This window comes from Amblyomma americanum, chromosome 6 (genome assembly GCF_052857255.1).
Source record: "Amblyomma americanum isolate KBUSLIRL-KWMA chromosome 6, ASM5285725v1, whole genome shotgun sequence".
Lineage (NCBI taxonomy): Eukaryota > Metazoa > Arthropoda > Arachnida > Ixodida > Ixodidae > Amblyomma > Amblyomma americanum.
In genome coordinates, this window is record NC_135502.1 from 114,543,994 (window position 1) to 114,565,316 (window position 21,323).

At 44.2% G+C, this 21,323-nt stretch overlaps 1 protein-coding gene across 4 annotated transcripts in view; it reads right to left on the reverse strand.

Annotated features, from left to right (window-relative positions):
* gem (transcription factor CP2 like gemini) overlaps positions 1-21,323 on the reverse strand; it is a 69,965-nt gene that overhangs the window by 7,636 nt on the left and 41,006 nt on the right. For 2 of the 4 annotated variants that reach the window (XM_077627871.1, XM_077627869.1), the window contains 5 exons: positions 18,000-18,117; positions 12,821-12,911; positions 12,573-12,622; positions 10,417-10,559; positions 3,955-4,006 (listed from right to left, as the gene is read on the reverse strand). In XM_077627871.1, coding sequence (XP_077483997.1) covers positions 3,955-4,006; positions 10,417-10,559; positions 12,573-12,622; positions 12,821-12,911; positions 18,000-18,117 — 454 coding nt within the window. The remainder of the gene's footprint in view (positions 1-3,954; positions 4,007-10,416; positions 10,560-12,572; positions 12,623-12,820; positions 12,912-17,999; positions 18,118-21,323) is intronic. The other 2 variants (XM_077627873.1, XM_077627870.1) reach the window with 1 other exon arrangement.

A 21,323-nucleotide genomic window follows, 5' to 3' on the forward strand; every position in this document is an offset into this window, starting at 1 on the left:
GCGCCTCGAGCTGCGTTTCGTGTCAGTAGTGACAGCAGAAGCGCAGGCATGCAGCGTTCGCGATTCCCTTCGTGCAGCACCCGCAACTGAATGGAAGTTCAGCTTCATGGACCAGCAAGGCCAACAAACTTCGGCCTCTTAGGACAGTGAATTTATTCTTGTGCAGATTACCGCAGTGAACTCGTTGATTGGTAAGACTCTGTGCCCAAGATGCCAACAGCGTTCCGTCGGTGTGCACTGTGACACCAGGCTCAGTCTGGCAGTGAAAACGGTGCTTTCATGCACTACTTCTGGCCCAATTGAGTCCCAGTGGTCTTCCCAAGGGAAGGAAGGTGCAACGGTATTTGATGTGAACATTCGCTCAATGCAAGCTATCAAAGTGATAGGGAAAACGCAGACAGCTCTGAATGATTTCTGGGCCACTATGAATGCGTCCCATCGTGGTTTACACCATAAGACATTCCAGGGCCACTTGAAGGGCCTGTTGAAGCCTGCTGCAGAGGAGACTGCCGACAACATCTTTAGGGATGCTGTAGCTGCTGTGAAGAAGGTGTGCAGCAAGATGGAGGTTGGCTTCACTAGAAATGTGACCGTTATTTATGATGGCACCTGGCTCATGCGCGGTCATAGCTCCCACATTGAAGTAGGATGCATAACTGAGTTCCACACAGGGCTTGTGCTGGATAGTATTGTTCTTTCGAACTTCTGCCTCGGATGCAGCCTGGGGCCAGCAGGGAGTGACCCCACATACCTTCAGTGGAGGCAGCAGCATCAGTGTCAAAAAAACACTGAAGTTGGCTCTGGCCGAATGGAAGTGGAGGCCGCACTGCAACTTTTTGGCCGTTTGTTGGCCAAGAATGACCCGCGATATAAAGCAGTTTTCTCTGATGGAGACAGCCGTGTTTTCCAGGCCTTGCAAGATGAGCAGCCATATGGGTTTATAGCAGTCACAAAAGAAGACTGCATAAACCATGTGAAAAAAAAGAATGGGTACTGGTCTTCGCTCCATTGTGAGCAAGGCCAAGAAAGGGCAGCCATTGGGTGGAAAAGGTGGGCTGGCACAAAAGCTGATCAAAAAGCTCACCAACTACTATGGCCTGGCTATCAGCAAGAACGTCAATGATGTTGCTGCAATGCAGAAAGCTGTCATGGCCACTTATTGGCAAGTGACATCTAGCGACAGTGACCCCCACCATGAGCTGTGCCCCCCTGGCCCTCTCAGCTGGTGTGAGCAGAGAGCAGCAGAAGCAAAAAAAAAAAAAGCACAGCCTCCTCATAAATATAAGCTTATGAGCAGAGTTGCCCAAGCCATGCTGCCCCTGTATCAACACCTTTCAGACATCCACTTGCTGGAGCGCTGCAAGGGTGGAAGGACCCAGAATGCAGCTGAGAGCCTGATCTGTTATTTGGTCGGCACTCTCAAAGGATGAGCACGCCTCAGTTTTTGCGGTAGAGACTGCAGTGAATGAGGCAGTCATAAAATACAATTCAGGGAGCCAAAGAGCTTACTCGGATATATGTGCCACCTTGGGTGTAAATCCTGGTGCCCTTGCCGTCCAGAGGGCTCAGGAAAAGGACAAAGAACGCCTGAAGAAAGCATCCAAAGCCCACCAAGCAAAGAGGCAAAGGTGCAAGAATTAGATGCCCGACAGCAATGATGCAAAATATTACAGCCCTGGTGCTTTTTAATAAATCTGCAGTGCTTGCAAAATTTTGCAGCCCATTTTCTCAGTTGTGTTTTTTTGTCGATCACCTCGCTCGTGGAAAGCATAGCACTTGACACTTTGAAACAGTGAAAGCTTTTGAAACTGTTGACCACGGGATTTTGTTACAGAAACTAGACAGAATTGGATTTCGCGGGCCTTATCAGCTTTTTTTCAATAGCTACCTCTCCAATCGTGCTCAGGTTGTGAGAGTCAAAGATGACTTCAGCCATTCCAAACCAATTCTATATGACATGCCACAAGGTTCCGTTTTAGGACCTTTCCTTTTTAATATTGATGTCAATGATTTAGCACATCTAGGTCTGAATTCATTACTCTACCAATACGCCGATGACACGGCGTTGCTTGTTTCGCACGAGTCATACAATAGGGCTGCAGAGCTGCCACAGTCGGATGTTAAACAAGTGTGCGACTGGTTTTCAGGTAATAAGATTTACATAAATAAGCAAAAAACAACTTTGGTTTGTTTCAGAAATCCACATAAAAAAGTTATAATAAATGAATCTGTTATTCTGCATGGTAATGTTTGCTTTAGTTGCCAGTGTGTTCCTTTACCCTTCTCTGAAACAGTCAAATATCTGGGCATTCATTTTAACGCCACCATGACCTGGACAGCCCATGTTGAGCATCTCATCAAACGTCTCCGTGTAATTTCTATGCATCTGTACAGGATAAAATTCAATACTTCTGTCAGGCTACGTCAACTGGTGTTTAAGGCCCTAGGGGAGTCCGTTTTAAGGTATGGCGTCACTATTTATGGTTTGTGTGCATCGTCAAGAATCAGTCAAATCGATAGAATACTGAGCAGAATTTCCGCTAACGTTTTGTATGGCACGTCAATGGAGGCCCTTGAAAGCACCAAACGGATGCTCGTTGCTGATATGTTCTGCATTGAAGATCTATTCACGCATGTAGTAATTACCAGAAACTATTTCTCAAATAAATTTAAACACCCTGAAAACAAGCTCAAGGTATTAAGAAAAATAAATCCGTTCAAACTTTCCAAGGTATATACTAACTCCGGGAAAAGGTGCCGAATGTTCTACATAACCAGCTTCCAACTGAAATGCTATCATTACAATCCCTTAAGGAGGTAAAATGTAGAATAAAGTCCTGGCTTAATATGTCAAAAGCCCTGTAAGCTTGCATTAAAAGAATGCTCTAAATACTTGAGTTTGCCATCCCATGTGAATCTAGGTTGTTTAAGTTGTTTTTGAACCAGTGTAAATAAGTGTCTTAATTTGGCAGTGTGCATTAGTGATATTGTTCTTTTTTTTGTATTTAGGAATATTATGTGTCTTATTGCAATAAGCTTTGCTGTGTAGTATTCGTTTTGTTTCTAAATACAGGAAACTATGTTTTTTCGTCAATACTGAGCCTGTACTTCGTTTGATTGCCGTGACCCGCCCACAAGCGCACTTGCGCTTCCGCGGGCACACTTATTTCAACTTGTAATTGTGACAAATAAATGTGTGTGTGTGTGTGCGTGCGTGTGTGCGTGTGTACAATGGCTGAACCGATTTTGATTCAGTTTGTTTTGCTGTGATCCGTAAACTGTGCTGTACATGAAGGCAGTCTTGAAATGTTTATTTACCTTTCCACTATTTTATATATCACAATAAGGTCATGGCTTTATGCAGTGAAGCACAGTCACGTGCAAGTCACGTTCAGAAAAAAATTATTAGCATGCTAAAAAAAACTTTCAACACTGTCTTGGTGTAAATTAGACATTTGGGCAAATATGCAAAGTATTCCCAGCTCACTATCATGGTTCGTTACTGTGCCAGGCTTTCCACAAGCAACAAACTTGTAAATTCTTATAAAACAAGAAATAATGAAGATACTTTCACGAAATCTTATATTTGTCTCTTCACTGCAATGTGCAGCATGTGTGCCAGATTTCAGCCCTTTCTGCCAAGGAACAAAAAGTTGGTTCTGATCCCCGCCTCCTCCCTCAACTTGACAGCAGTCTGACAGGAACACTCAACGACCACTCGGACACAAACTAGCAGAAGTTCAGCAATTGGAAACAATCATCTGTAGCTAAGTGGTCCCTCTCTATAATTCTAACTCAGAGGGGAATGAAAATTTGCTTCAATTATTCAGAGTTAAATAACGCAAACCTATTAACTCAGCTGACAATGATGGCATAAAATCTTCTGTTCAAATTAATGTGAGCCCACTGTGCAAACAAGAATGTCTAATTCTAGCTTTATTGAAGCCAGCATACCTCTCAAGAGCTCCATGATGTACATTGACTCATCAGTCATGTTGCGGACCACCTGCAAGTAAAAATCAATGCACGGTGATTCTACTGCAGAATGCGCGGCACTTTTGTAAATGAAAAGCGCTTCGACGAGCTCTTTGTGCTCAGCTGACTGCAGCTACAGAGACAAGCAGAAAACTAGCCAAGTTTCAGTGACAACCAGCCAATTCATAGAATAAAACAGGCCATGTGCCAGGCTACAAGGCCATACAGTTCTGCGTAACAGCGAATCTCTCAGGAGCTGAGTTTTTCTCATATGAGTAACAACATGCTAAGCATTATTATTTTGCAAAAAGAATTTGCATTTTAATTTGAAGTGCAGCACACAGCAGGGTGTGAATACACAGTGTGTTATTTTAATACTGCAACAAGCGCTCTTTGACTTAACTCAGCACGTGTGCACAATTTGATCACATTTACGCCTAAGTGCAGGAGATGCCCACAAAACTGAATTTCATTACGCTGCGCTCCCGCTTCCTTGATCCATTATGGAAACAGGTGCACCAGAAGCCAGTGGACCATGGGTGGCATGAGCACACCATTTGAACTGGCAACCAGCATCTATGCTTTCCAGCTATTGCACTGTAATGTGTCCCTTCAGGTCTGTTTTATGGGCAAAAGTTTCCTTAAAAAACTGTATGCAGAGCCCTAAACTTGAGAACATTAGGGTTAAGAGCTCCTGGGAAACCACAAAAATACAGAAAACAAAGACATATAAAAGCAATGGCATGTAAGGCTGTGACCTGTTTGGTTCACAGCAGCCTCACTGTTCCTTGTCTTAAATCATGCTGACTGCTCTGTTTTGATTTTGTTTGGTAGTTTGGCAACCATGTGTCTCATGTATATATAAAAATCTTCCAGCATATGTAACAAAGCAATTCACTTTCACGGGGGTTTATGGCTGGAGCACTGGCTGCCACATCAACTGTTAACACCGTCAACACTGTCAGCATCATTTTGTCATCAATGGAAAAAGCTTGACGGCATAATTAATGTAACATCGCAACAAACATGAACATACTACAAAAGTGAGAGGCAATGCTAGAGCCAGTAAAATGAACCCTTTCATCATCAAAGACAAGGGGCTATATCACGTTTTTCAGAGAAGCCCTGCCCTAATTTTTAAAAACAGGGTTTTTAAGGTAAAATGATAGCTCTTTCGGCAAAGTAACACCAGTGCTGGCAGACATCAAAAAGCAGGTCAATCACGTTAACTAGTAAGCTGGTTTACGAAAACCTACCTTTTACCTACTTTTTACCTATTACAGTGCTATCCACTTGTAACGATACTGGGAAAACTAGAAAATCTGATCATTATAGCTGTTTATCGTTATATCTGGACCGGCGAAAAAAAAAAGCAAAAAGAATACACCCACGTATTCCCCCATGCATACAGGCATTACCCCATGCATGTAGCCACTGCTGCCAACCCTCCGTCAAGGGCTCACAGCATCTTGGCGCGCTGACAAGTTCTGCATTGTGTACAGCATGAAACAGGGAACACACCAAGAAACGCTAACGGTTAAAAAAAAAAGAAAATTCTCAACCATCTCAACGACAAAAGTGGGGAAGGGGGGCCAAAGATATTGCCTTGCGCTTAGTCAACGTCACTTTTTACCTACCGTATTTACGCGTATAATTTGCGCTCTCGCATAATTTGCACACCCTTAACTTATCACCCGGGTTTACAAAAAAATATTTTTTACTCACATATTTTACGCACCGCGCTGCGCTAGACCACCATCATGTACGCGGGCCCTACCTTATGGCTCTACCCAGTAGCATTCGGCTATTCCGCATGTTTGTTCGGAAGGCTTTTTGAATCTTTTGTGCACTGGGCGTTCATGGTGGTGTCAGAGGCCGCTGTTACAATCGCGGCGGCACCAGCGGCATCGCCACTCGGAACGGCCAGCAGCGCTTCCGGGGAGGATCGACAGCTGATAGAAGAGCCAACACCACTGTTTGTTTGGCTGATGCATGTGACACGACTGCCGGCTATGCTTTTCTTGGTGGCTCTGACGGCTTGTGGTTGGTTGTTCGGTCGTGTCTTGCGATGGGACATCACAACTATAGGGCAAGTTTCAAACTGCTCGTCAGCTCCTTATCACGGCGCGAAGCGGTGAAGCCAGCGAGAATAGCCGCGTGTGCACAAGTTTGCCCATAGACGACAATCGTTGTGTCGGAAAACTTGTGCGCACGTGGCTATTCTCACTGGCTTCGCAGCTCCATGCCATGATAAGGCGCTGAAAAGCAGTTTGGTCGACGCTTGCGCGGTACTATTAAAGAATTGTGGGGTGTGATAATTGATTTATTGATTCGTGCTTGCTATCCCGGACGAAGTTGCGAAAGCAAACTTACGGAATCCGGAACTACCGAACAATTTGCTGGGCCAGAAGCGATGACGCTGTTTTAGCATCTTATTCAGCTTCATGCATGCACCTTCGTGCCAACCAACAAGTGGGGGGGGCACGGCTTTTCATTTAGAGTGAACTTTTTTTCGGGGGCGGCCAGCGTGGGGTGGAGGTCCGGGTGCTGACGTATATGCAGCAACATACACTATATCTATATTGCGCGTTGTGACCTTTGTGGAGTTCATTAAGTTCCACTCGCGAAATCCCCGCGTAATTTGCACACCCCCTTCTTCGAGCCCTAATTTCTGAATAAAAAGCGCGCAAATTATGTGCGTAAATACGGTAGTTTAGGAAAGCACAAAACGGGCAGAAACTGCGTTTGTGTGAGAAAGCGTTGTGTGGCGGTGGCCAGGCAAATACCTCCCTCCAGCGATTGTGACGATGATAGCGCTTGGTTCCCAAGGTGGTAGGCAACGCTCCCCCACGAATTTAGCCATGCAGGCCCGTTTGCGGGAGTTTTTATGTCATTCGCTTCAAAGTATTTTTATTTTTATCTAACTTTCAGACAAATTTTGGTCGTAAACCCCTTCCATGCGGCCAGAATCCTATCGTTGTATCCATTTTTTTCCGATAATTGTACCGTTATATACGGTTTATTTTTACATAAGGGCAATGGGAGATTTGATACATAATCAGTATAGCATTACACGCATTTACGGAAGAACCTTAGCATTCAATTCATCTGCACTTCCACGTGCCATTATTCTTTGGAATGATCTTCCCAACTGTATCGCATCTATCGGCAACCACCAATCATTTCAAGACCAACTGCACAAACATTTTCTTTAACGACATTAAGTCTTGTTTCAGGTTGTTCTGTGTCCTTGGTCCCCTTTTCTTCTCGTTGGTATTTTACAAAGTTTTGGTTTCTTGTGCAATTTCAGCCATCTGTATGTTTTTTATGACTACTGCTTTTTCCTTTTGATGCCTATTGGGCACTTGCGATGCATTCTTGCTACTAATTTAATTTTTGTTGCTCGCGGTGATGTATGTCTTTTAGTTACGTTTTGCCCTGTATATTTATAATTGTGTTTAATTTTTGCCTTGTATCACGCGTTGTTTTTAATTTATTCTTCCTATTTGCTTAATCTATTGTTTTGCCCCCCTTACTCAATGCCCTTCTGGGCCCTGTAAGGTATTTTGAATAAATAAATAAATAAATAAATAAATAAATAAATAAATAAATAAATAAATAAAGAATTTGATTGTTATAATCGATATATCATTATATCTGGTATTGTTATAAGCGGATTACACTGTACAGATAAGCACCTGGCCGTAGTTAGATTTGTAGCTAACTGTAAGCAATAGCCATATATGGTTTTAGAATTTCAATAACTCTATTACCCTTGGCACTGTGGTTCGACAAATTCTGGCCATTTATCGCACAATTTGAAAATCACGTGCCGGCTGTGTGCGCACAGCGGCATCCATGAAAGAGAGTCACTCCGCGGAGCCCGTACCATGTGATCATCTGTGTCGTGCCCATGCTGCCTACCCACAGTGCGCTCCTTGCCGTTGCTCCTGCCGAGACGAGGGCACAGTCATGTGACATGTGTGTCATGGACTGAAGTTTATTGGTGGGCATTGCTTTGTGCGCAACGGAGGCACACGGCTTTTGAATTGCAGAATAAGTGGCAAAAATTTGTTGAGCCGCCGTGCGAAATTCTAAAAACAAATATGGCTATTACTTATGGTCAGCTACAAACCTCTAATTGCAAGCAGGTGCCTATTTGTAATAATTCAAAAGTTACCTATTACACCATAGTTAACTGGCTTGCTAGTTACCATGGTTCAGTGATTTTCTGCATTCACCAACTCTGGCATTACTTTGCCACCTTTTTACCTAAAAAAGCCTATTTTATAAAATTACGGGCAGGCTTCCCTAAAATAGCTGGTATACAGTAAACCCTCACTGATATGTTCCCGGTGTGCATGATTTTCAGGTTCGCATGCTCAAAATCGCAGACCGTAACAATGGCCCGTGGAGTTACACTGTTTCTCCCAGTTAATACGTTCCTGGATAACACCATTACCCGGCTACTAAGTTCTAAATTTTTACAAATTGTGGTCTCATAATACATTTATCGATCAACCGCACAAGCGCAAACATAGAAGAGGGCCGAACATGAGGGAACACATTATGAAAAGCTGGAATGCGGTGGCAGTCACCTGCTGCGGCCTCTCTGCAGTGCCGAGATGCCAAGAGCCAAATCATTACCACCACCACCACCAACAACAGCATTCACCATTTGGGCCGTGGCTTCTGCGCTTGCTATGCAGTGCACCCCTGCACCCACGGGCACTGCACTTCACTTCAGCCTAGGTATTTTTTGTACACTGTGTACAGTACCACCCTAGGGCTGTTCTTTCTTCCTGTCGCACCCCTCCTTCTTTCCCCCTCCCTGTCCTCTCCCTGCCCCTTTTATTTCTGCTGGCCGCACCTCAAGTGCTTCTATAGCTATAATGGCCAGCAATAACTTTTTCCTTCCTTTTTGTAGTTTACAATAAACCACTAATAATAATAGCATTCCAGAGCCATCGTTTCAGGGACACGACATGAAGAGGAGGACTGCTGAGATTTCTTTGTGATGCAAAAGGTCAAGGGGGTAGAGCATCTAAGGACTGCAGCGGGCTGGGTAAGGGGAACGCAGCATAAAAAATAGAAACACTGCAACAGTCAGCTTCCCCGCAGTACTTAGGTGCCAAGGGGCGAAGCATTCAATAATGACGATAAAGAGACTGCATACTTTAGCCACTGCCGTCAACGGAACAGATGCACTGCCAAGCTCCATCCATGCTTAAGACAGCGCAAACCCAGATTAAATTCTACGAGCGCTAGAAAAAAATCTGCTCAGACTTCGTGCAAAGAAATGCTAATTGACATTTTTACAAAGTGAAATTGCCAATAAATACCATTGTATCTCACTCAACTGCTGTGTTTTTCAACATTAGGTGCTTTGGATCATGCATTTTTCCGGAATAATAAATTTTTCTCCACAATTTTTTAAAAAATTTATCAATGAGGTTTTACTGTACGTGCAAATAAGGCGAATATGGAATTTCATTGTTACATTCTTTGATTAATGCCAGGGGTGGTCTTATCTGGGAAAACATATAATCCAAACTGCCTGATTCTGAAAAATATATTTGTTTAATGAGTACAAAAAGCATTTATTGACAATTTCACTTGATAAAAACATCAATTAGCATTTATTGGCACAAGGTCTGAAGAGCTCCTTTCCTAGTGCTCACAGAATTCAGTCCCCGTTTGCACTGTCCTTATCGCCAAGTAACTTCGCAGCACAGCTGTGAAAGTAGCCAAGATCTCTTCATCATTGTTTTCGAATGCTTTGCTCCCTTGCCCCAAAGCATTGCGGGGAAGCCGCTCAGGTAACTGACTGTCGCATCAATCTTGCTCTAGTTTGTGCAGGCCCAGCCCGCTTACAAGTAAGCGCATTGCTGTGGCTTTTCAGGTGCTTCACCCCCTTGCCCTTTGGCACTGCGAAGAGCCACTGTGCTTCTTCATGTCGCGTCACTGTGGGAACGGCGCACTTGTACCTTAACATTTTTTTTTTAATTCTTAGATGCTTCACCTTCTTGCACCACTGAACTGAAGAGAAACCACAACTATAGGCGACTGCCACAGCATTCCAGTTATTCATGTCTTGTGCCACCAGGTTCGGTTCACTTGTATGTTTTCATACATGCAGTTGGTCGCTGACTATATTCTACTATCATTAATCGTCAAAATTTTGGACTTCATAGCTGGGAAATCTGTGTTATCCAGGAAGTTATCAAACGGAAAAAAAATAGTACAATCCTATGGGTCACTTTTATTGCTTGCGGTTTTGAATGTATGGACGTGGAACGTATCAATAGAGTTTTACTGTGTGTATTTCCCGAGTGAAGGAACGAAACCAAAACATAACAATGAACAATGAAGACACAACACTCCGTATCCCGAAATGAAAAGACTGACAGCACCAAGTTTCAGGCAAAAACCTGCACACACCTCATCGGTGACCAGCACATGGATCCCTGATGGCCCGTCGATGTAGATGTCGTGAACGGTGAAGGGGGAGACACTGCACATGGAGGTCAGCTTGCTCAGCAGCTCCAGCACGGTAAGGCTCCTCAGGTACACGGCCCTGAACACTGAGTGGGGGGAAAGACGAACATGTCAGGCATCACCAAAACTTTGCGCCACATTTTCAGAGGAAGAACGTGAGAAACTTCAGTAGCAGGAATAAAACACACTTTATTTTATTTGATTTATTAATTCTGATACCTATAGTGCCCTTGGAATGAGCATTACTGTTGAGGGGGAAAACATTGAAATGTAATACAGGTATTAAAATGCAACATGAAATGCAATGCTTTGAGTGCAAATGATAAAAATAATACAAAAGTTAACAATGTATTCACAAAGAAAAATGCATATAAACACTACAAACAAATGTGCACTCCGAGTTTCAAAACTGAATGCTTGAGAATTACAACCTAGGCCACAATCTCCCCAAGTGGGTTAAGTGGAAACCTGGGGCTCCTTGGAGTACTTTTTGGGTTCAACAAATACTTATTCTTCACACACACCAACCACCAGCTTTCCAGCAATGCATTTCATTTTGGGACTAAGCATGCTGTAATGGCTCACGGCAGTGTTTCACTGCACAGCTTGTTCTTATTAACTGAATTTGGCCATTTTTTTTAGCACTGTGTATCTGCAAGCATGTTAGGCAGGAAGGAAATGGAAGCCAAGACATGTTGGGTTCCTCGGCACCTTCTGGAAACCAGTGGCATTACCCCTCGAGGTTAAAAAAAGCTAAGAATGACTGACCTAGACCGTATAGTGCAATCTAAATATGAGACCAGCAGTTCACAGCTTTTTGCTCTCAGCCGCCACTAGACAGCAGCGGACTGTTCAAATTAAGAAATATTGTAAGTATTGTAATCTCACCATTTATGTAACTACTCCTTCATCACAGTGACATGAGACACTGTTGATGTGTATGTGTCCTGTAGTGGCCTTGAAAACCCTTGTTGGCTTATCATCTCGGGTTCATGCGACACGGCTTTCTTTATGTCAGTATAGAGACGCTGAACATAACTCCAAGCAATTTTTGTCGTCGGAAAAATTTGATTGTCTTTATTGCGACTCTGTTGACAGTCATTCAGCGGCAAGACATTTTTATTGCCAAAACAATGAAACTGAAAACAGATTTTTTTCTTCCCACCACTGAACTCAAACTCTGGACGTTGATGATGTCGTGAGTATTATGGACTGTGTGATTGCTGGTTAGAACTGATGTCCACTTACCTCCATGTTAGGTCGGACGAACAAACTTTTGGTCAAAAAAAGCTATCTCCACAGTATCGTTAAAGTCTATTTCACTCGGAAAAATCTAACTTTGGGACTCCGCAGTCCAAATTACTATCGGTCATCAATATGTATACGCTACTATGAAGCATGTGACGGTTCAACAAAGCCTGGAATATTGTACAAGTCCGAATTATTGAAGTCTGAAAAACTGGTCATAAGCTACTGTACTATCGCTCTCAGTATGAGCTACACCGCGCTAGCGTCTTCCTAGCCGCTCATGCAGTGTAACTCATACTGAGTGCGATAGTACCTGATTTTACTGCAGTTTGCTCATGGCACAGATACCCGCACTTAATTTTTTACCCTTTTCTGCCTTATAATACCTCTGCTTCCAGCAAAAATAGCTGTTACATTATGCTATAATAGGGTTAATGACCCAAAGTCGGCAAAAGCCTCTTTGTCATTCGAACGTGATGATCAATAAATGTAGGCAAACTTCAAGCTGACCTCAGAGTACACTCTAAAGCAAAGCAAATAAAATACCACAAGAACCTGGCTGACTAGCAACAAATAGAGAGGAGAACAATTGAAATACAGGACAAGGAATAGGGTAAACTGATGCTCTCTGTCATGCAGCTGAATGAAGCAGTGCAATGCAAGATGAAGGGAGAGGCAGTAAACATATACCTGGCCCAGAAGACTTTCCGGCTGATGTGTGAGCAGAGAGAGGAAGAACAAGCGGAGGAACTTTCAGTTATACCCCAAGGAAATGCAGACACTAAATTCAGAAGAGGTATACGATTTGCCATCAATAATGACTCGTCACTTCGTACAGCCTTCTAGCTTACCATGTTCTGAGGGCAGGCAGACATACGTAGTCAGCCGGGGCCGAATAGTCCTGAAAAGAAAAAGAAAGAATTGTTAAATTCACAAGCTGTGTTTTGCCCAAACCAAATGCAATTAATGAGTGCTAACTGGAATAACGTATATTTGAAATTGCAAATGTCTCCAGTGATGTACACAGCACAAGCTAGACATATCAGGTAACAAATTGAGGAATCCACAACAAGACCAGGACACACAGACCAACACTCACTTTGAGTGCAAGGCATTGAAAAGCCGAATGCCATCAGCGAGACCACAGATTTGGATGAGATCATCTCTGGTGAGTCTCAGAAGGTCAGCACCTGAAAAGATTGCAAGATAGTCTTAAAAAAGAAGCTCAGCACTGACCCTATAGATTGCTGCTATGAAAATGGTCAAAATATTTGCTATTGCTTGCTTTTTCTTTGATCATTCACATTAAGCTGACACTTTCTATACCTGCAAATTGTGAATTGTGGGCTAAGCGATTCATGCTCTAAGAGGGATGCCGTAGGGGAGGGTTCCAGATTAATTCAGACCAACTGGGGTTCTTCAACGTGTACTGACATCGCACAGCACAAGGGCATTTTTGTATTCCGCCTCCACTGAAATACGGGTGCTGCAGCCAGGCTGCAGCCGTAATCTTGGGATCGGCAGCCGACGCCAAATCCACTGATCCACCACGGCAGGTCTGAGTCTTAGACTGGAGGCCCATACTAATAACAAAGAAAGTCAGGAGAAATTAACCTATTTTCTGCCTGTCATTTCGATGGACACAAGTCAAGGTTCAAGCTCACTCTCTGTCTGAAAGCCTATGGTAAAAAATAAAGCTAAGACGGATGAAGGAAGTTGCATAGGAGAAGCGCCTAAATTTTCTAAAACAGAACATTTCCTGTCAGTCCTTTCAATCAACAAGCTACTACACATACAAGAACTCGTTAATTTGACACTCCTCAATTCGGAAACCTGAATAATTTGGACCGCCTGTGTGATCCCAGCCAAAGACCATGTAAATCTATGGTACCTGATGTTCGTTAATTTGGATGCAGCAGCGCCGACTTCAGTTAATTCCGACGGGCTTCCGACGAAACTGCTGTGTAGAGTTATGACTGAGGCAGAGGTATGACAGTGAATGATCGCACAAATATCCCTCCTCAGGCTTGAACTGCGTGGTGCAGTGCTGGCACACACCTCTGGTGTGATGGCAGGCATGGTGACACTCGGAAGGCGCCAATATCAAAAGATATTGCAGTTGCATAGTTCCGGCTTTACTTTCCCGACTTTCTCTCCAGATTAAGGTGATGGCAACCTAACCACGACACGATGGCAAGCCAGCTGAGTAGGTTTGAGCAGCTTTAGATGCTGAATGGCGCAGCACAGTTCTTATTATTTTCTCACCAGGCGTCACACTCTTTCCGTGGTTCTCCTCTTCTTTCTGTGCACCGAAACTGCGTGCTCTTCACGCACTGTTCAGTTTGTGCAGTGAAGCCTCTTCACATGCAATAACGCCATTTGTGAGGAGACTCCACTACTACTGCGTTGCACAGTGAAGGAGGCCACACAGGCCTTCACTATGTTGCAGCAGTTCTGCTTTGATATTCCCAACAGTGCACATTCATAGAAGCGTGAAAAATTGACATTGCCACGCAGTTTTGATTTCGGAAGCAGATGACCACCGTCCAGGCATTCATCAAATAAATTTACTAAAATGCGAACAGTTCTTGGAAAGTTTTGGGGGCCATTCGTTAATTTGAAACCTCTTGAAGGTCGAATTAACAAGGTTTTACTGTATATTGTTTCAAAGGCACCAGTACCATATTTACACGATTGTAAGTCGACCTATTTTTCAAAATCTGAAAGTCCGAAGTGGGGAGTTCGACTTATTAACCCACTGGCTTTCGCGGCCGGCGATCTGCCGGCCACACCGGCTGAGGCCAAAGTCACTTTTGCCGGCGAATCACCAGCCGCTCAGCGTATGGTTTGTTTTGGGTTTATTCAACAGATGGCAGCACAACACAACTTGTGTAGTGATTAATTCATGTGTTTTCCACCAGATGGACATAGTTGTTCATTGTTTGAGGTCAGTTCTGTTGTTTTTATCGACAAAAATTTCACAATCCCGTCTCTTTCCAAACATGGCGTCGCGGAGAAAGCACGCTTTGACGGCAGAAGAAATTCTCAATCTTGTGTTCAAGAGTGATGACGAGAGTGACAACTGCGATGAAAAGGATGTTGTGTCAGATGACGAGAGTGACCGGATTACGGACAGTGACAGCGACAATGAAGACAACTTGTGTTTAGCGCAAGATCCATGCGACTCTCGGCCACCATCTCCGAAGGCGCAGAAACTAGAAGACTGGCAATGGGAAGCGGATGACACAGTGGAAAAGGTTGTGAAGAACACCTTTTGTGATCAACCAGGCATCAAACGAGCCATCCAGCTACATGTAGGTGCAAATCCCAGTGCTCTGGCAATGTTCAACGCTCTCCTCGGAGACGAGATTTGGAGCACCATCGCATTACACACAAATGCCTTTGCATGCGAGAAACAGCGTTTGCATCCCGATCCCAGTTAGCATGAAACAACACCGGATGAAATGAAAGCTTACTTCGCTATGTGTGAGCTGATGAGCCAAGTAAAAAAGAGCAGAATTCAATCTTACTGGTCAACAAGAGCTGTTATAAGCACACAATTTTGTGCTTCTCTGATGTCGAGGCAGCGTTTTTGGGCACTCTCAAAATATCTGCATTTCTGCGACAACTCTCTCCCTCAAAGTGGAGATAAGCTGTGGAAGTTGCGCCCTGTGCTCGACCACGTACTGAAATGCATTGATACAGCCTATGATCCCGAAGAGTGTCTGGCAGTTGATGAAAGCCTTATGAAGTTTCGTGGTCGGCTGTCCTACGTCCAGTTTAACCCCTCGAAACGGGCAAGATTTGGCCTTAAGTTCTACAGACTGTGCGAGTCTTCAAGCAGCTACTGCGCGAAGTTCTCGATTTACACAGGAAAAAGTGAGAAGACTCTAGTTACCGCTGGATTGTTGTGCAGTGAGGCGGTTGTAATCGACCTTCTAGAAAAACGTCTGCCCGATGGCCACGCAGTGTTTATGTACAACTGGTATTCTTCGCCATTGCTATTTCACCACCTAAAGGAAGCTGGTTCGAATGCTGTCGGCACAGTCCGCCTTCACCGAAAAAACATGCCGAAGGATTTCAAGGAGAAGCTACAAAAAGGCGAATGCAAGTCCCTCTTTGCGTGAGGCATCATGGCCCTCACTTGGCAGGACAAAAAGCAGGTCACGATGCTGTCAACCTGCCACAGTTCAACTGATCTCACTGATACTGGAAAAAAGGGTTGCAAGAATGGCTTGCCAGTTCTGAAGCCGCAAGTTGTAATCGATTACAACCGAGGCATGGGCGGAGTGGATCGCGAGGACCAACAACTGGCTTCCTTTCCAATTATGCGAAGATATACCAAAGGCTACAAGAAAATCTTCTTTTATATTATGGACATTGCTGTTTATAACAGCTACGTCTTATGTGCCAAAGCATCAGGCAAGCGGCTCCACTATACAGGCTGGAAAGTGAACCTCGCAGAGGAGATTCTCGAAGCGGCCGTTTTGCCCCAGTACCATGGTCGACGTAAACCGCCTGTCGCGGCTACACCAATGCGGCTGCAGGCTTCCGAGTGGGCTCATTTTCCTCGCCATATCCCACCAAACAAAATCAAGCAGAATCCATCAAGGCTATGCTTAGTCTGCAAGACATACGGTAAAAAGTCGGAGAGCCTGTGGGAATGTGAAAAATGTGAAGTTGCACTTCACATGCCTGTGTGCTTGAAAGCTTTCCATACACGCAAGTCACATTAGGCGGGATGATGCAGCGAGCCCTTCCGAACAGAATAAAGTAAATTTTGTCTTTCTACGAGGTGTGCAGCGGAATTTATCGCTTTTTTTAAAGAGCGGCTCGCGCGCCCAGCGCGCGTCGCTATTTCCGCGCGGAATATTAGGCAGGAAACGCTGCGGAGGGCGCGGAAGGCAATGGGTTAATGAAACCAAAGCACTGCACGATAAATAAAGGCGAGACAAACGAGATATTAGGCATGCTACAACGTGGTTGCATTTTTGCTGCATGGCTCTGTCACATCGCTCTTGGTGCTGGCCTAGAACAGCTGCTATGTCAACGCACAGAACCGGCATCCCTACCCCGCGCGTGGCGGCCAATGGTGGCTGTCGATAAGCAGCAAACCGGCACCAGTCCACTCCCCACACGTGGTTGCAGATTGCGGTTGCTGATAAGTGGCAGTGGCCCGATAACGCATTCGCGTTCTACTCTTAATAAACGTCGTCCAAGTTCTTAGTTTCAACTTAGTTTCAACTTTCAACTGCACACTCGGCACTCAAGGCAGCTTCGATAGTTGATGGAAGGACCACATGACATCGTCGCTGGGGAGTGTTGGTAGCCAACGGATGAGCCGACGTCTCTCACGCATAGTTTCTCTTTGGCTCTGACACACTTGACTACTGCCGACCGCGTTTAACAAGTTTTTAATGTAGTGCTTCGTCATTTGTGCTCTGGGTTTAGTAAGCGACCGGGTCAGGTAAGCGAATGGCACTTGTTCACGGCTGCATTCAAAATGGCTGTCATTTTTTACGCCGAAGAAACGAACAACTACGAGCTGGACCGCAAGTTCAACGCTTGCAACGGGCGGTTCAGGTGTGGCAGCTGCAGTGAGGCAAAATTATCAGCTGTTCCACGCGATGTCGTAATGTGGCTGTTTGCGAAGTGCAGGATTTTGCTGCACGACGATGTTAGAACAATGAGCTGTGGGACCGCAGCAGTGATGACGACGGCAGCACTAGTGAGGACAATGATGCAAGCGTGGACAAGTGGTCCAGTGACTAATTCATTTTCATTTTGGAATGTGCCAACGGGCATGCCTGCGCACAGCAGCTGATAGCGGCTGGCGATAAGCGGAGGCCGCAGGATAGTGCTATCGCATTCCTTTATTGAAGGGCAAGTATAAACAAACTCCAAGTTTTTTTTTTTCTTAAGTGTAATGTAGGGGAGGGGGATATCGACTTACATTTGCAATCATATAAATAAGATATTTTGACGTAAAACAATATTATTAATAAAAAAGGGGGGGGGGGGGGGTTCTTAAATTTGCATTAAACTCACACTTTCTACCTCTGACTTCAAGAGCAAACATCATGCACTACAAGTATAGTGCCTTGACACATTATGACGCATAAATCTCTAATCAAATCTGAATTAATGATTTTTGAACAGGAAAATAGTGCCACAACAACACGCAAATTGAAGAGCATTCTGGACCAACTGCCAAAGCATCCATGTAATGTGATTTTGTTAACAGAAATAATAAAAAGAAGAAAAAGTTATAAGCCCACCAGAAAAACTTGCAAAGGTCCTGGTGAAGTTTGCAAAGCGATTCTGCTGCAGCCAGTGGGCCGTTTCATTGGCATTGGCTTCTGACGACAGCTGGGAGCTTGGGGACTGGTAGTTCTGCTGGTAAAATAAGTAATGAAACTACATGTCAAACGGATATTACGCACCTCACTGATGAGCAAGAAATGACTAGCACACTTGCTCCACTCCTGTGAATGCCACAGCACGTTCAAGATTGGCCACTTCCTTGAACAGAGAGCTAGACCTAAGGCACATGGCCCTAAGTGATTTACACCCCAATGTGACCCTGAGCAAGGGCAGACCTCTGTACAGTCGAACCTCAATATAACAAAGTCATACCTGAGGCCATAAAGTTTGTTATAACGCGAATGTCATTACGTCAGATGCGATGTCAACATCGTTGCCTCAGTTGACATCGCATCTGTTAGCCTCAGTTGACATCGCATCTGTTAGTATCAGGCTATTTGCAGATGACTGCGTTCTGTTCAAAACTATTCGTTGTACCGATGACCAAATTGCTTTGAACAATAACCTTAATGCTGTACACCAGTGGTGTAGCCTTTGGTCTATGGAATTAAACCGAGAAAAATCCGTCCTTCTTCAGGTAACTAACAAGAAAACCCCGTTTCAGTTTTTGTACAAAATCAACAAATATCCAATAGTTCAGGTCGACGAGTATAAATACCTAGGTGTGACGATAACTAATCACTTGAATTGAACGAGCCACATTAATAAAACCTGTGCATCAGCCTTTAAGAAACTAGGTTTTCTTCATTTTAAATTACCGTAAAAACCGGACTATAGGTCGGACCGGAATATAGGTCGACCCCCTAAGTAACCAATTCTAAAAATGAAAAAGATATTTTACAATGGGAAAAGTACCGAAAGACATCCTTACTTTGAAACAAATGCGACTCGAGAGGTTGCACAATGGTGACAGTATTTAATTTCATTTAAATGCTGCTTGTATGTACACCCGGCAAATGTTTTAACAATATCGCGCACCAATCGGCCCGCGTGTTTGTTTCTGGCACAGGCAAGTACGGCGCCGTAGAGCAAAGCCCTCCTCTTCATGAATCGCCGCAACCAGGATGGCGAGCCTTTGAATTGCGCCCTCGTGAGTCTAGAGGCACGCGCGATCTCTGCCGCTTTCACGCGGATGCATTCGGCAGTCACAGGCAGCGATCTTGCTCGCAGCGCAACGTTTCCTTCCTATTCTCGATACACTACGGTCTGCCCACGAAATGATGTTTTCTTCTGGTTGCTGCAAGTTGTAATACGCAGCCTCTGCCTCCGCCAGTACTGAATGCTCTTTTCGGATACTCCAAATTCGCGCTGTGCCGCCAGGTTCCTGTGAGCTTCCTCGTACTCAATCGTGTTTTTCTTGAAGGCGACGATAAATTGCCGTTAGCTTCCGCTTTGCGCCTACTGAAACGCAAAATGGCGGCACTGCGGCTGATAGCGATGGTGATGGAGGCTGTTGACTTCAGCCACCCATTGTAGCAAGACTTCCGTATTTTTTCTGCCAATGACCGGTATATAAGACGGGGGTCGACTTTTCACCATAATTTTTGAAAAAAAGTTCGACCTATATTCCGGTTTTTACGGTAAGATCAGCCCCTTCCCATGTTAAGCTGCTTGCATTCAATACACTAATCAGACCTCAGCTGGAGTATGCTTGTGTAGTATGGGACCCTTACTTGAAGAAAAACGTAAAAGCCGTCCGTTTCATATTCAATTCATATGGCAGATTAGATTCACCATCGTCTCTGATGAGTGCTAACAACATTTTGACGTTAGAAAGCCGACGAATGATTTCCAGGCTGCGGTTTCTGTATCTGCTCAACAATCACCAACTTGGCATCAATCCACAATTGTTCATTCATCCACGTGTGAGTCGTCAAACTCGGCACTCCCACAGTCACAACCTGGAACCAATCTTTGCACGTACCAACAGATTTAAAAATTCTTTTTTTCCACGCACTGTCACCCAGTGGAATGCTCTTCCAAGAGATGTTTTTTCTGCTGATAATGTAACAGTTTTTGAAGCAAGTGTACGAAAAACCCTATGCTGATTTTTTCCTTTATATATATATTTTTGCTTTAATGGTTGCCGATTCATTTTCCCCTTTTCTACTTTATATCATGTGTTTGCACTGCACCCTGTCCGTTTTATATTTTGTGATTGCTTCCCAATGGTGGCGCTGAATTGCATTTTTTGTGACCTGTATTGCCCTTCCTGCTTGGTCTTCAATGACTGCAGTATGTTTTAAATAAATAAATAAATAAAGTCGAGAATCTTATGTTCAGCAGGCCAAATAAAGGCCCAGGTTCTTAGAAAATTCCTGGTAGACAGCACAATGTATATAAAGTTGAATCTCAATGATACAATCACGGTTGACAGGAATTTCACGATGACAGGAATTTAGAAAATATCCAGGCCAGAGTGCGTTATATACATACGTTAAAGTTTGGGATGATGAAAATTTCTTATGCCGCGGCATATGATACAAACAAGCGAACCACCAGGCGCCTGGCAGCGGGAACCCAGCGATTAGACTAATTGGCGGCATATCGAGGCTAAAAAGTCCAAACGAGCATTACAGACATTTTGCGAACAAAAATAACTCAGCCGAAGAAGCAAGCGGATATATCGAACCCCCGGCATCATGTGGTGTCTGCGCTGATGGCAAGCGGCAGGCTTCACCGCACTACATGTGTGGCTGGCGGTGAAGCGCGCCCATCGCGGATTTCATATATACACGATAGATGGCGCAGCGGTACGTTCTGCTCATTGGCAAAACTGCGCATAAAAGGGCGCGTGCAAATCACGGCCTGTCTCAGTTAAATTTAATTTTCATCTGGTTGTCAAGGAGGCTACTGGCATGTGCATGCAATGTGCAAGGACTTCGTAAGAGAGGCACAAAATAACTTCGCTAAGCTGTGAAAAAGAAAATGCATGGTTTTCAATGGGGCAGAGATGGGAAATGAAAAATTCGTTAATTTGAGGCTCACTATATCGAAGTTTGTTATATCAACTGGTGCACGAGCATCTCCAAGTCAGGAAAGCTTAATTTTGACCAGTGCTTCAGATTTCTATGAATTACCACAAGCACATCTGCACCAAATGACCTGAAGAAATGCTGCTTATATAAATTCAACATAGGCAACTCGAGGTGTTCAGGAACGTCGCTGTCACAGCTACCAATGATAAGGCCTGAATTTACTAGTCTGGTCTGAAGTATCAGCACCACTTAACAGACTGGATCTTTACTAATGAAGGTTTGCCAACAAGAAGCATTTAG